The sequence below is a fragment of the Conger conger genome, chromosome 2 (assembly GCF_963514075.1).
Source record: "Conger conger chromosome 2, fConCon1.1, whole genome shotgun sequence".
In the NCBI taxonomy this organism is placed as follows: domain Eukaryota; kingdom Metazoa; phylum Chordata; class Actinopteri; order Anguilliformes; family Congridae; genus Conger; species Conger conger.
Window position 1 is genome coordinate 48,469,640 of NC_083761.1, and position 16,518 is coordinate 48,486,157.

General features: G+C 41.2%; 1 protein-coding gene across 1 annotated transcript in view; it reads left to right on the plus strand.

Moving 5' to 3' along the window:
- The window catches only part of LOC133122989 (tumor necrosis factor receptor superfamily member 16-like), a 48,179-nt gene that overhangs the window by 19,637 nt on the left and 12,024 nt on the right, over positions 1-16,518 (plus strand). The window contains exon 3 of the mRNA XM_061233321.1: positions 2,295-2,657. Within this exon, the coding sequence (XP_061089305.1) occupies positions 2,295-2,657 (363 nt within the window). The remainder of the gene's footprint in view (positions 1-2,294; positions 2,658-16,518) is intronic.

A 16,518-nucleotide genomic window follows, 5' to 3' on the forward strand; every position in this document is an offset into this window, starting at 1 on the left:
ATGGAATAGTAATAGTAGTGACCACAATTTTGTTTTCACCTTTCTACCCACACACACCCATCCATCTCACACCCTCCAGTCTGATTACTGATCAAAGACACTTTCCCTGAGGCCGTTGACCTGTTCGACAAGATATATGAGACAAAACACAGGGGCCATTCTCTGAAAATGCAACAGAAAATCGCCTTTTTTTTCTGCTGTAGGTCAAAAGTCAAGCAGCGCATGACATTTTTATCAGATTTTGAGGTCTTTGCATACTTGTTCAAAGAGAGGCTTATGGTGTCTCGGTGGCACAGCCTGTAGACCACATGCTCATTGCGAGCCGCGACGTCAGCGGTTCGAATCCGACCATCTGACATTTGTCGCATGTCTTCCCCTCTCTCTCGCTCCCATTATTCCTGTCTCTCTATACTATACTATCCAATAAAGCTGAAAAAGGCCAAAAAAAATCTAAAAAAAAGAGGCTTATATCATTACAAGTAATGGGAGATTATAAAACGGGTAGGACAAATCTCGCAATCTGATTGGTAGCAGCCATTTGAGTCAAAAATGTAAAACCGTTCGATCAGGTGTGAACAACTCTGGTCCTGGAGGGCCGGTCTGATTTGCGAGAGATTTGTCTGAGTAAGCAGGCAGAAGTACGAGGGCTTTAGGCTGGCCAGAACGTGGAAACTTTGTGGACTGGAGAAAACAGAGCAGCGCTTCTGCAAAAAATAAAATGACTAGACTTACGCAACATGGTTGGACAGATTTTCATTGCTTACACAGTGGTACATATAAACATCAACATCATATAGTCTTGTTTGCTCACTCACGGTAGCTTGCAAGCTAACTAGCTGGCGAGTTTGCCAGAACAACGTTAGAGTTTACTAACGTTGCATAGCAACCACCTGGTACTACTTACAAGTATACGGGAACTACTTTCTTCTAAATTTTTATTGTAAAGAAACTGTTAATTAAAAAAAAGTTTTAATAGGATTGTGTCTATAATACCTATATTATTATGTTTGGTAACTGTTTTATAAAAGCAATAACTCCAGGATGTGATATATAGACATTTTATCACAGCTACGGGGGTTGCAGACCCTTCGCTGTGCATCGTGCAAACAACGCCCCTTAGCTGTGATAAAATTTGTATATACCACTGCCTGTCGTGAGTTACTGCTTAAATATACCATATCAAATTCTAGGATAAGCCATCCAATACCATATAAGCCCATGCATCATAGCACCTTGCTGCTCATCATCCTTTTCCTCTTCTCCTATGATTTACTATATAATTTGCATCGACTTATTTACTGGTTTACACATGAACAGTCAAACACAGAAGTTCTATTACAAGGCAATATGTTAAGCTGCCATCTTTCCAGAAATGTTTCACATGAAAACCACACATACCTCCATTATGTTTTGTATCCAAAAACGTTTGTATGTTATGCTCGTGGTTAAATGCAGTGTACTATCTCCAGTTCTCATATTACCTGTCAATCTGAATGATGGCCTAAAAAGGTCTGTTTGTAGCTCAGAGACACATACATGCCATTGGACATATCACACAGAGTGCAAGAAGCTGGCCATCAATTCTTTGCCTGGTGTTCTTTCTGTTTTTCGTAATTAGTTCATGATGCAGATCAATTTTAGAAAGGCTCCAGCTTGATGGGTGCCAATTGACTCTGATAGAGATGTCATCTCCCCTTGACTTTAACAACCTCAAAATGGAAGCCTTCGCAATCCAGCATTCTGAGAAGGTTTCAAGGTCATGAGTGGGGCCACTGCCTGGTTGCTACATGCTGACTGAAGTGGAATACAATAAATGGTCATTTGTTGGATATATGAACAAGGTCAGCATGCCACAGGGCATCATTTGGCAGCAAGCCATGAGGTGTAGATAGTACCTGTTTCCTATGTAGGCCCAACCTGTATTCAGAACCAGGAAAAGATGCTTACAGTGGTGTAATTCCTGTCCACTGTGGTATCCTTAGCAGCACCCCCCCCCTCCCCCCCACACACACACACATAGAAAAGAAATATATCCCACCCACTATAACTACTCACAGAAATGCTCCTTCTGCATAATTTAGTGTGTTTCCTATTATAGCCAAACCTAATTCCATAAGAACATGCAATATTGATAGCTTATTTTGTACTGCTTAGATCTCCTTCCCAGAGAATAACTTACGACTTGTATTATTCATGAAATACAACACTTGTGCTATTTTGCTCTAAAAACTTCTCGGCGATTCAACCAGAACAAACCCTAACTCTCACCCTGTTTCCTTTCTCTGACCCCATAGGTGAGACCTTCTCAGACATCTACAGCCACACAGAGTCCTGCCAGCCCTGCACACAGTGCACCGGCGTGTTGCGCATGCAGACTCCCTGCACCGACAGCAATGACGCCATTTGCATGTGTGAATATGGCTACTTCATGGAGGGGGAGAATGGACTTTGTAAGGAATGCACCTTGTGCCCTGTGGGTACGGGCATGGTGGGGCGTTGCGAGCATGACCACGACACCATCTGTGAAGATTGCCCAGATGGAACCTTTTCTGACCAGGAGAACTCATTGGACCCCTGCCTCCCGTGCAACACCTGTGAGGATAACGTGGAGGTGGAGCTGTACGAGTGCACCTCCATTAGTGACACAGTCTGCAAAGGTGAGGCTCGCCCTAGCCCAGGCATTACATTGTATGGGGCTCCTGTTCAGAAGTACTGCTCCTGTAGCATGCATGGATTTCAGTATGGTAGATGTGGGATTGAGAACAGTTAATGTTGGACAATTGCTCTCAATTAGCACATCCACCTGTGTGGTTAGGGGCCTGGTCTATGTCTAATGGTGCATTAATAGAGATTGATGTAGTAAATCAGCATCCTCAATTACTGCTATTTAATCTAATCTGGAGATGATCTGTGTATGCATCATTGTCAGAGCCAAGTAGGGTCAGAGAAGTGACATTCCACACTGTGGAGTCAGTGATGATTTCTTCTCTCTATGCCCAGATTAGATAGGCCCTATTGTAAAGTAACAAGAAAGCCGGTCCATTGAACAGTATCAGTCAGGCGGGCATCCTCGTAGGCAAAAGAAGAAAGGGGGTCAAGAACTAAAAGAGTCTTTTGTCTCTCCCATAAACCATCAGCGCACTCAGTCCCTTGGCCCTCAGGGCATTGGAATTAGGAGCGCGTTGGATGAGTTGCAAAGAATTCACTGGACAGAGCTTGGAATATCATCATTATTCCACATGACAGAGCACAGTTTGTGCTTGCTACTAGGCGCGTGTGTGTCTGATGCCTAGTTTTTGTGCACTTACAGTATGCATATATGCTGTACAGATCAGAAGGTCACTCAGAACATCCTAACCTCCAGGGCTACAGTTCTACAACTTGTGTCTTGAGATGCTACATAAGAATAATTGTACAGGTCATAAAAATAAATTAATGTGTGTTACACATGTATGCCACTGTGTTTGTGGTCCAAGGATGACCACAGTCAGTGGTTGATTGCCTGGCAGGGGACGGAGGGAATGTTTGGGAGGGTGGAGGGGGTCATCGTAAGCTATAATCAGACATGATGATCAGGGTTTCATAGGATATGTTTTACAAATTCAAGAAGAATCACACCTTGACTGCAGTTACATTTTCTGGGCTATTTCAGGGGGTAAGAATGCAAACACCACAGGGAATTGAATGCTGCAGTATTATAGTAATCACATAATTATTGTGTGTTTTAAATATGTAGCTGTTTGGTTCACTTATGTAGTTTAACTATTTCTAAAATAAAGTAGAACTGTTGGCATAAAAGAAAAATCTTTAGACCAGTAGCCTATGATATCCATCGGACATTGAAAGCGAAAATTCCCTGCTTTAAAAATACCACATTAATCCTGTCACAAAAGATTGCCCTGCGCCATATAAAATCAAATGAATTGGCAAAGTTTACTGTTACATAAAAATATAAGCCAAATTGTACAGAAACCATTTGCATAAAAGTTAAATCATTAGACCAGTCGACTATGGCAACAGTCGACCACAATCTTACTGCTAAAGCAACAAAGGAGTTTTTCAAAGCTAACAAATGGTAAATTCCTGAGTGGTGAAGTCAATCACCCGTTTTGAACCCAATTGAGCATGCTTTTCTTATACTGAAGAGAATACCTAGGGAAATGAGCCCCCAAAACAAGCATGAGGTAAAGATGGCTGCAATACAGGCCTGGCAGAGCATCTTCAGAGAAGACACCCAGCAACTGGTGATGCCTTTAGCGTCTGCTAAATGCCATGTAATGTAATGTAATATCCATGAATTGCAGACTTCAAGCAGTCATTGAATGCAAAGGATATGTAACAAAATAATAAACATGACTACTTTTATTTACATAATATTGCTGTGTCACTAACATTATGGTGCCCTGAAATGGGAGGACTATGTATAAACACTGCTGTAATTTATACATGGTGAAACCAAAATCTATATCTGACATGTGCACTTATACCACATGTATTTTTTTCTAATCATAAATTCTGGAGTACAGAGGCAAATAAATAAATGATGGGTCTTTGTCCCTAGCATTATGGAGGGCACTGTATTTGTAGATGGCACGGTCATATATTCAGTTGGCCCCTCACTGGATCCTGTTCTGAGCTCTCTTCAAGAAAACTTTCAGAGCATTCATTATGCCTTCTCTGATCTAACCCTGGCCCTGAACAGCTCTAAAAACGAAGTCAAGTGGCTTGGTAGGAAGTAAACAACAACCTCCTCTGGCTTGAGACAGTCACTACCTATAAATATGGCTAAACAGCACCCTATCCTTCTCATTACACATATCCAAATTACAGATTTTACAAAGTTAAATCCAGACTTAGCTTTTTGTACTGCAACCAATCCTCCTTCACTCCTTCAACCAAACTGACCCATGTCCAAATGACCATCCTCCTCCCCATGCTGGATTACGGAAGTGTCATGTATAGATGTGTATGTAAGGGTGCCCTTGAGCAGCTAGATGTTCTGTGTCACTCTGCCGTCAGATTCGTCATCAATGCTCCTCACAAAAAAACCATCACTGCAACCTGTACTCCCCAATAAACTGGCCATCTCTGCGCAAAACTCAAAAGGTGCAGTGGCTCACACTCATTTAAAAAACCCTTCTTGGTCTGACCCCGCCTTATCGTCAAATCATCTTACCATACGCCTACTCTACATGCAATGCCAGGTCTTCCAATCACATACTCATAAAAGTTCCTAAAACAAAAACCTCACTTAGTCCTTGTCAATAAGAAATTGGTTTAAAGAGTAATTCCACTCGCTGCTTCTGCCTAGCTCCACCTTCGACACTGTTTTTGAAAAAATGTGTTCTGGTGTGGGTGAGTAGGTGTGTCCATCTATTTTGCATGAAGTATTCTAAAGTATTCTTTATGCAGTGTTTGACTTGTCTTGTTATTTGTTGGTTGATTGTTTGAAATGACATATTCCTACAATCATTGTTGTCTCACTCAAAGGAAGCACAGGGGAAAGCCCCCAAAGTGTTTGTCTTGTTAGTTGTTGGTTGGTTGTTGTTTGGAATTACTTACTTTTCTAAGCCTAAATTTCCCTCTATAAAATTTCACCCAAACTGTCTGGGTGTGGTAATGAGAACTGTCAATTAGCTATGATTGACAGATTGTGCCCCCACTTTCCACACATTGTTGTTTGTTGCCATAGCTACCTCCATGATATGTGATCATCTGAATTTTCACAAGCTAGCTAACTTATTATATGAACTACGATCATTAGCTAAGGTAAGTACTAAGTAATAATTTTTGCTAGCTAGCTAGCCAAGGTAAGATAAAAGCACAACTATAATGTCCTTATTAAAGCTGAACCTAGCAAACTAGCTAGCTTTGCACATAGCAACACTCCTAAGGTCTAGGTGGGCTGTCCATGCGTGTCCAATGAGTGGAAAATTAAATTTTGCAGTTAAATTAGAATTACAGGCCTACGTAAAATAAAAATATAAATTGCAAATCACTTTCGTGAAATGAGCCCCAGGTCACAAAGTGCAAGACATTAAATACTGTGGGTACCATGATCCACCAAGGTATTTTGTTGTCATCAATGCAACTGAACGTTCTGTGGAAATTACATAATGGGATTTTAAGTAACTAATTTTCCTTTACAAACATTTTTTTTTTTTAAACAGACTAAATTTAGCAGGAACTGTGGGTTATATGTCCATGGAGATGTCTACTGAAGATTAATTTATTGAAGAAAATGAAAGGTCATCACTAGTGATTAGCTCCCACGCCCATGCCATTCACGGATCTGAGCCAAGGGCAGAGGTCATCAGGGGCCAGCCGTCAGAGGGATGTCTGGAAGGGTGGATCGGCATGGAGCACTGGGAGGAATTTAAATGGAGCAACAAAAAAATAATCCCCTCCGAAATGGAGATCCGAGAGACTGCTGCTTAAAGTTTTGACCTTGCCAAGTTCAGGTCTTCAGATGAAATGAAAACAATCCATCCTCGCAACTCTCAGATCTTAGAGGTAACCGTGTATGTACAAGGGCACAGTGACAGCAGGAGTGTGAACATAAATCTTAAACATAGGAAGTTATTTGCGATGGGAGAAGATGTGGCATGAAATTGGCACACAATTCGATTAACAGGGTTTGTCTTTCGGGATCGTAGCTGTGCGCCTGGTGTTTCCGGGATCTTGTATTTCCACACAGGGAGAGAAGAAGAGCAGGATGGTCTAATGATGTAATGCCATGGACTGTGCTAATGCAAGCTCCAATTCCTTGAAAGAAAGCTAGGTTCTCCTTCAAAACAAGACGGTCCTATCCACTATGATTTGGTTGCTTGCAAGGTCTGACCACAACTTGCCTGTACAGATGGCAAAAATGTTTTAATGATATAAGTGAATGCTTGGTTAATTTCTCTTTGAATATTGTGAAGGACTCAAGGAGAAAGATTAAGATAAAAAGATGCTTTGGGATCATGCGTGTTTTCCTGGCTTCTCCACATCCATAAACCCCCAATTGTCCTCTGTTATCTGCCCCTAGTCTGGCTTTACTCTGACCCAGATGTCTCCATCCCTGGGTGAGCAGAGAGAGAAAGCTCTCCTCACAAGGTCCTTCAGGCTTTTCCTGTGGTTAACAGATCATGGCCTTAACTCCAACGACTGGCTTCCCCTGGATGCAAATGCTTCAGGCTAATAGGTTGAGGTTGATGTGATGTGTTATAGGATTTGACAGGTGACCCATGCCAATAGCATGTGCTTTTTCTGGAGTAACAGGAAGGTCAGATTGGGTTCAGTGGAAGGTCAGTTCTGCCAGTCACTGGGCTCTGAGATAAATGTTCCATCCTCATGTTTGGGTGGACTTAGCACTTGACACACAGTTGCTGATTAACTAGAGATCTATTGCTAACATATTACACAATTGACACTTACATGAAAGAGTACTGTGTATGGAGTTGAAGGCAGGAGGGATTCCGTATTTATTGTTACTCTGACACAGCAGTTGGCATGGATAGCTTGTATCAGTCAAGGGTAAGCTTATTCAGTCACTAGGTCCTTATTTAAACCAAATGCATGTGCATATACTCACATTTGGTCTTTAGTGACCTTGTTTAACATTCCAGTATCGCCAAAGGTTTAATAGGTAGGCAATGGTCACATCAATTGGTATGACACTCAAGGAGTCAGAGCTAGGAAGACCATTATTTGTGTGTGCGTGTGTGGGTGTAAAGACCATCATATTTCTTTATGGAGGCCAACCATTGACAACCCATGTTCTTTAGATTTGTCAGTGCCATTGCTGACCTTCTTTATGAACTTGTTGCTCCCTCTGCAGCACAATGTGAGCCTTGTGGTGCGTTTGTGGACAGAGCCATGGTCTGATGTTGGAAAGCCTGCATGGCTCTTTCCCATGCAACAAATCAAAGAATTGTGTTCTTGAGGCAGTTATTCAGAATATGCCACAGTCTGCAATCTTGTGGAATTTGCCGCTTTTGATGCCCAACATTCCAGGGGCATTCCTGGTGTACTGTACACCACTGTACCGGCCAGGGGTGATGGCAAAAGTTATGCCAGCGCTCGTGTCTTCTATTCATGGCCAATTTTCCGGTTGTAAATTCTTTGTTAATTTCTGATGGGTGTCACTGTATGCTGAGGCTTGTTCTCCTCTCCGCTCCCATTGTGTCCTATGTATGCTGAACTGAAGAGGGATTTGGGGTGCATTTACTCACTCTGGGTGAACAAATACGATTTATTTTCCATTGGGGAACAACAGATTTCCTCTTTCCTCTCACCCTTTGTGCAATCTGACATCTTCACTGTTGGCATTCACATCTTGCATATTACTCATAACAGCCGAAATGTAGCTATTCTGAACTCATGACATTGCACGTTCATGTTGGCATCCTTGAAAGGTCATTTGCTTTTCTGTGACTCCTGTTGATGCATGCTTGGAGTAGGCATATTGTGGCCTCCATACTTTGAGGTCACTGTTAGTTGTTCTTTCTTAGTAGCGACTGATTAAAGGGAAACTGGTGAGCATTCTAAGAACATTAAGTTAAATGTTCCAACATGCTTTTGGAAGTGACCCGCATGGAATTTTCTATGCTTTGTTTATCTTTTCTTGACCTTCATAAGTATAAAGAGAATGCACCATGCATCTGCACTGAGATCATAGAACGGCTCCCCAGTCTTGCAGCTGGTCCATATTCTTCTTTATACTGAAGCTCTCAACAAAGGTTATTTGTGTCTTGATGGCTTCTTGAGTAGTCCCTTGTGCTGCAGTCTGTATTATTGAGTCCTAATCTCATCTAGGAATTCACTTCCATTTGTTTGAGGCTGCAGAAATACACGCATCTCTTGGGAATATGTTTACAAACTGCCTGCCACTGGTTCTGAGCTTGAGTTCTTAATGGGGTCTGTTTTCTTGAGGCTGAGATGGAACAGCAGAGGAAAAGAGAAGAGAGAGAGGGTAAGGTAGGGGGGAAGATAAAGAGAGAGACAGCAGAGGCACCGGATCAATAAAAGTGATAGGGTTTCTCCTCCGTGTTCTCCCGTTTCTCTGGGTGACCTCTGTGAGGCGCTGATCACATTCTGCTGCAGAGCGCTCACTTTGAGCCCCAGGTGCACCCCCACTGCAATCCCATCCTCTGCCTCTCCTCTCTTCTGTTTCTCTGTTCCTCCCCATGCCAGAGCCCAGCCCTTTCTGCAGCACTCTCCACAAACGTCAGCTCAGCAGCAGAGGTAGCCCCGGTTCCCTTACCGTGTCATTGTTCCAGCCAGTCTGGTTTGAGATTTGAAAGCAAGCAGTCAGCTTGAAGTGTGATAGAGATTGATAGCAGTATGCTAACCCTTTTGTTTTCTTGTTTTTTTCTCCTTGTCGTACAAAAAGCTCATCGCTAAGATAACTAGCTGCAAATGACAAGACATTTCAGTTCTTGTTCTTCAAATGGGTGTGTTATCCTCGCCTGATGGCCTAGAGATGAACTGCATTCACCTTGTGTTTGATCATTAGCTTCAGCCAGTTATTTTCTGGTTTGTGCCAAAGCTAATAACATATTCAATGGAGAAGCTTGATGGTCACAGCGGTAATTTATATCAGACCTATTTAAGAATGTACCAGGTGGGTTAAATACCCAGAACACATACTTTGCACATACTCAAATATTTTCTCAAGGTACTTGATGAAATACAGAGTGCCATATGATATAATGTAAGAGTCTTGCTGAGATGATTAATATACTGTTTGTTGCATACATATTTAATGAGTGCAAGTGAATTTTAAACACAGTGTAGACAGGAATCACCCTGTGGCAGCAGCGGTGGTGTTCAGGGTCCCAAACCATAATGACAGGTCATAAAACTATGCCAGCAGGAAAATGTTTTTCCTGTAACCCTGAATCCATTAGTCAAGTCTGACTGCACTGTATAATCATTAAGAGTGCTGGAACACCTGTTGGTTGCTGTTAGGATCAGAAATTACAGGGGATTGTGGAACAGCTTGAGAGGTTCACAGACGCACACAAGCACACGTCCTGAAATGTCTGATTCTGTCTCTGCGTGACATCATTGCTCATGGTGTGAACCACCCATAAATCCTAGATTTATGTCTTTTCTGTAGCCATTGCTGTTCTACTTGAAATATATTATTATGTTCTTCCTGTCCGACAGCGTACAAGTAATCAACCCTTTCTCTAGCAGTGACAGAATAATAAACAAAAAATCACAAAATAGCAAACCCTCAGTGAACCGTGTAGGAATTACAGCCCTTTAAAATTGTGTCACTGTCCAAATACTTATGGACCTTACTGTATGTTTGCTTGGGTGTAACTGTGCAAATGTGTGTGTGTGTGGAACATTGATATTCCACCACCTGCTGGAACTTGCTTTCACTCGTGTAGTTTGCGTCTGGCTGACTACAGCTAGACAACAGCTAACCCAAAGCTTGTGCTCATAGTTTAGTGTGGTTGCATGGGTCTATATTCAGATACGCAGTGCAATCCGTATGTATCTGGACAGTGTTGTTTTCGCTTTGTATCCCACAAACAAACAGTTCAAATAAAACGATCACTATGTGGTTTAAGTGCAGACTTTCAGCTTTAATTTGTGGGTTTTTCCATCCGTATTAGGTGAACTATGTTGAGCTGTTTTTTTCTTCTTCTTTTTTTTTTTTACTGTTTGTCTGCTGGAGTACAGTGCGAAAACAACAAAGCACGTGTCACTGTCCAAATACTTACAGACTGCACTGTATATACATGCTAAAATGTCTGGCATATTTTGCTGCATACAAATATAGCCTAATGCAGAACATTACCTTGAGTCAATTAATAAATTCTTGATTCTGCAAATTTTTTTCTTGAACATGACAAGCCTCATAATGGTAAAACATCAATCAGCGCTTCAATACTAATGAGGCTGCCTTTCCCTTTTGAATGGTTCCTTTTGAATACATGGGCCAGGTGTACATGAACATCTGTCTAAGCAATTTTCTTGCCCTTATATCAAATGGATGACTGAGTAAATGCTTGAAAAATGAATGAATCTGAGCTAGAACATGTTTTCCATCTGCACACGTGACCAGTGAGTTTCCATGGGTGGGGGAGAGTCACATTGTGCTCAGTCCATTTACTATAGCGTAATTACTCCTGCTAATCACAGCACTTTCTAGCAGTATTTCTATTCACTTTCTCCCACACTAGCCCACATTTCATGTACATTTTAACAGGAAAAAAAGAGGAAGAGACAGTCGGGAGAGAGAAGAATAGAAGGGAGAGAGAGAAAGAGGGAGATAAATGATGTAATCGGGAGAATAGAGGTCTAAAGAAGAGCTGTGGACCGACAGAATGAGACTAGATGCAGAGAGCGATAACGGGGGGAGACGGAAAGGGCAACAGAACGTAAGCAAGATGTAATAATGAGATAGAGACAGAGAGTATTGAACAAGAGGGAGAGACATTGAGAGATCGAAACATAGGGACTGGTTGTGCTTGACAAAGGAAGTCTCTGTCAGTCCACGGCATTTGGCTTTGACCCTTCCCACCACGACCACCACAGGCCTTCGTTTTGTGGGGGTAAAAAGAGCCTTGGGGTGAAAAGTTCTACGGGGGCTGGGGTGGAGTGTGATGCGGGGGCTGAGGGAAAGGGGTGAAAGTCTTTGTAAGAGGGAAGATTTGGATTTGTGGTGTAGGTAAAGTGCAAACTGATATCCAAAATCATTTTGAGAAAGGCCAGACTAGCAGTAATAAAAACATACTCCTTCATATACACTTTATAGGGCTAAGCTTGTAAAGATGAAGTTCTAAATTTAACAATAAAACAAACTAAAGTGTACAGGTGCTTTAGCTTTATTTTTTGGTCATACGATGCCTGTTGCAGCCCTTTCTTGCTTTTATAGCCAGTTTTAAAAGCATAAGGCGGCAATTAGCATCAAAAGCTAGTGTGTATGAAACACTCCTTCAGAGGATGCCTCTCTGCCACTACTGTGCTGCTATTGATATAAAGTCATGTTTAATATATATCATGAAAGGAGACTGATTTATTAAAAATGATTATATTTGATTATATGATTGCATATTTATTTAGCACATGTCCAAGGCCACAAACAATGTCTTGCCTTACACGCAATGCAATCCATTTATGAGTGATTCCACCATTGTGCCATTTGTGTCTAACTTACACACTTTACAAATATGCATTTAAAGTAAAGGAATTTTGTAAAGTGTCAAGTAAAATTTCAAGTGAAGTGTCCTATACAACAACCTACATGTAAGTTTAAGATAAACCACCTAAACCTATATTTAGTTAAGCCTACATACAGAACTGTACAGCAGCAGACAGCATGTATGCCAGTCCCAGTCTGTAACACAAAATAAATGCCTTTATAAAATAACATTTGAATTTCATGAAGGTCATGGGAAGAAGAAAAAATAATAATCTGTATTTTCACTGATATTGTGATATTAACTGAGAAAGACACTCTCCAAGTGCAGCCTTGTTACCAAAATTATAGCTTGAACTTATATTTTTTCAAATTCATTTTAGGTAAATTATTAGAATGTCCTCATGTCAGCATGAACACTAGTTACCCACATTTTGCATATTTACTTATTCTATGCTAAGAACTCAACCCTGTTATGTTCAACCCTGGTCCCCTTTAAATTATTTTGGAAGTAATATAATTTATTTTGACAGGGTTGAACACAGTCTCAGAAATAAAGGTACGAAAAGTGGCTAAAAAGGTACAAATGCTTGTTCCTGGGGCAGTACCCTATAGGTGAATGAAATTGTACCCCTAGCCAGCAATATAATTCATTTGTACCTTATTTGCTTGGAAAATATACTTATTTGTACCCAAAGAGAATATTACTCTACGTTCAGGGTACATTTGGGAAATTTGATCCTTGAGGACCTCCACTGTCACTTTATTTCTGTGTACAAAATGCAGCCATCGTCAGCAACGAAACTTTGCGGAAATAGGATATTATTACCTGAGATAATAGGTTAAACAAATTTTTGGAACGGTTAAATACATGCTTTCTTAGATTCAAGAATTACAATTGCATACATTCTGGTAACAGGGTTGAGTAAAATTCAGTCATCCTCAGCAAAGAAACCTTGTAAAAAATTGGTTATACCTTAGATGGGTAAGCTAAAATGGCTAATTGAGAGTATGTGGTTATTCCTGCTAGTGACACCAGTTGTTATTTCTAAATGCACAGTCATTGTATAATTTTACAGTTTTGCCACTTAGTGCTGTCTGTAATGCAAAGAGCAAAACATTTTCTTTCCTGGCAAATGGCTGTGTACAAATAGCTTTTTGCTGTTTCTCTTCCTGTCTTTGCTCAATTAAATTAGCATCAAAAGGGCATCAACAGATTAACAGTAGGGAACATTCAACCGAGTCTGCTGGCTGTGTTGGTAGAGAGCAAAGGGCTGACTCAGCAGCATGCCCAGAAAAAGCACAGCTTCAGCTCCAGGCTCATTTAACACCAGGCAGAGGGAAGGTGATTCACCTCTTCTTTACCTACTGCAGTCAGGCAGGCCACCTGGCTCATCCAGCCAGACAAATGCAACAGGCTTCGGCCTACAGTCCAAAAGTATCAGAACAGCAAGGTCAATTTCTTTGTTTTCTATATACTGAAGACAATTGAGTTTGAGGTCAAAAGATGTACATGAGACAGAATTTCAGCTTTTATTTCCTGGTATTTTTATCTAGATTTGTTAGCCCTCCTATTATGTTTTGGGTCAATTTGACCCCAGTGTTTGACATCTCTTAAAAACCAGTTAACCCTTTTTTATATTGATCTGTATGATTTTTATAATTTTATAATTTGGTGGGATTAAATAGTAAAAATAAATATAATGCTATGCAAGGTTGTGTACCAACTTGACATATAAATGTGTTGTGCAGTGTTATTTTGACCCTCTGTATTTGTATAAAATGTACAAAATTCACAACCATTTTTCTTCTGGTGGCATTTTCCCATACAGGTAGCTAACTTTCACTTACTGTTCATTAGGCTCTAAAATGAGAGTTTTCATATTTATTGATAAAAGGCTAGTAATTTGAGAGACAATATGTGTCTATTTTTGTAATAATTGTCATAGAAAATTTTTTTGTTGGGCTCAACTTTACCCCAAATGTAAATCTGGTCATAAAATTGGAACATAATAGGAGGGCTAGAACATATCACCTATTGTATCAGACCACCCAATTTTTAGGTGAGCAAAAGTATTGGAACAAGCAAGCCATTTTGAAGCTTAGAAAAGAGGGGAAATCATTGGGGATAGCTTGTATAACAACTTGGAATGTCCTGAAGAAGAAAGAAACTGCTGACGTACTGAGCAATAGACATTGAACAGGACAATTAAGAAAAACAACAGCAGTTTATGACAGAAACGTTGTGAGAGCTGTGAAGAAAAACACAAAAACATCAGTCAGTGACATCACAAACAATATCCACAGGGCAGAGGTGAACGTATTGGAACCATTCAATCAACCATTTGAAGAATACTTAGAGAGAAGCAATACAGAGGCCATACCACTAGATACAAACTACTCATCAGTAGTAAGAATCAGAAGGCAATTTTGCAAAGAAGTACAGAGATGAGCCACAAAAGTTCTGTAACAAATGTTTATGGACTGATGAGACCAAGATTAAGTGATGGAAAGGTCAAAGGGATCTGCTCATGATCCAAAACATAGAAGCTCATCTATGAAGCACAGTGGAGGAAGTATCATAGCTTGGGCTTGCATGGCTGCTTCTGGAGTGGGCTCACTAATCTTTATTGATGATGTAACTAATGGTAGCAGCAGGATGAATTCAGAAGTCTACAACTTACTGTCTGCCAACTTATGGAGAAATGCATCCAAACTAATTGGGAGGAACACACTGCCAACACCAAAGAACTTGACTTGGGAGGAAAAAGTGGAAGGTTTTAGACTGGCCAAGTCAATCACAAGACCATAACCCAATGACCATGCAGCTGAAATTCTGAACTGACTGGAAGGAATTGTCTTTGCTGTTCCAATACTTTTGGAGGGGAATGTATATTCAATCTACATTTTCAATTTGACTTTCTAGTAAATTCAAGCATTAGGAGGTAAGAGCAGTCGTCTGGCAGTCGGAGGGTTACCGGTTCAATCCCTCCCTGGGTGTGTCGCAGTGTCCCTGAGAATGACACCTACCACCCAATTGCTCCGGACGAGCTGGTTGGTGCCTTGCATGGGAGCCAATTGCCGTTGTGTGAATGGGTGAATGAGAAGCATGAATTATACAGTGCTTTGGATAAAGGCAGTATATAAATGCTGGCATTTACCATTTTACCATTTTGGGCAGAGCTTGCTCTATCAATGCAAAGGAAACACCTATGAATACTACATCCTAACAAGAGCTGCAGATCCTTTCTGGAGATGCATTTAAGGCATTAAACCATTTGCTGGATTTAAGAACAAATGGGCATATCAACAGCAACAGTCATGCTGAATGTGGAGGGAATATGTCACTTCACATTCCTCCTATTGCCCTTACCATTATGTTATCTACAGTAGAACTGCTGAACTTCCCCACCTATTCTAAACAAGCTTTCATTTAGATTTTCACCGTATCTATTTCAGGAAGTCTAAATGTCTCCTTCATCCCCTCCCTCTCCACTGTGACGGTGCTGTGAAGGTCTGAAGTCTACCTGAAACTCATTATTCCCTGCCTTTCATATAAGCAAATGTACATTTTGGAAAGGTTTCAGTATCCTCACTTAGAGTGAACCATAAGATGGTTTAACTGATAATGGTGATGTCATGGAAAAGGCCCAGGCTTTCACAGTGCTTGGCGCATGTCGGGTATGGAAACTGACTTGCGTTCCAGTTCCCTCCGTCCACTGGGCTTGAGTGCCCCCTCTAAACCCAGTTCCATATGTGCTAATGAACAGCAGGCTTAGAACTGGGGTCATGCCTGAGGGGTTATTCCATCATATGCAAACAGGCTTATTCCCCCTCTTTCTGATGAGCCTGTTCCCATGGGCTGCTCTTCAAAGGGGAGAATAGGAAGATGGCTGGGGGGGGGGGGGGGAACAAATGCATCCTTCCATCTGCCACCAGCCTGAGTGCACCAGCTCTGTAAAGTCACCCTGAAGGCCAGGAGTGTTCTATCCTCAACTCAATCACTGTGAATTTCAGCACCTCAGATCTGCCTTGTGTCAGGATTTCATGTCCTGGATGACTCTAGTGTTTATTCAAATGTAATATGCTGTAAGCGTGGGGGAAACAGGCATATTACTTCAGCACCAAAATAATGAGTTGTAAAATGGCAGAAATATGAGGTGCAATTAGAGCCAGAGACCTGAGCCCCCTACACAGTGGAGTTTCCTATTCATTTGAGGTGAGATCTGTGGCATGTTCTGGGGCATGTTCCACAAAGCAGGACTCAGCTAACTCAGCTAACTGGAGAAATGCACAAAGTAAAACCCGGAACAGCTATTTATACTTCAGTCCATGTTCCAGATTTGGGTAGGGTCTAGGTTTTACTCAGTGCAGTT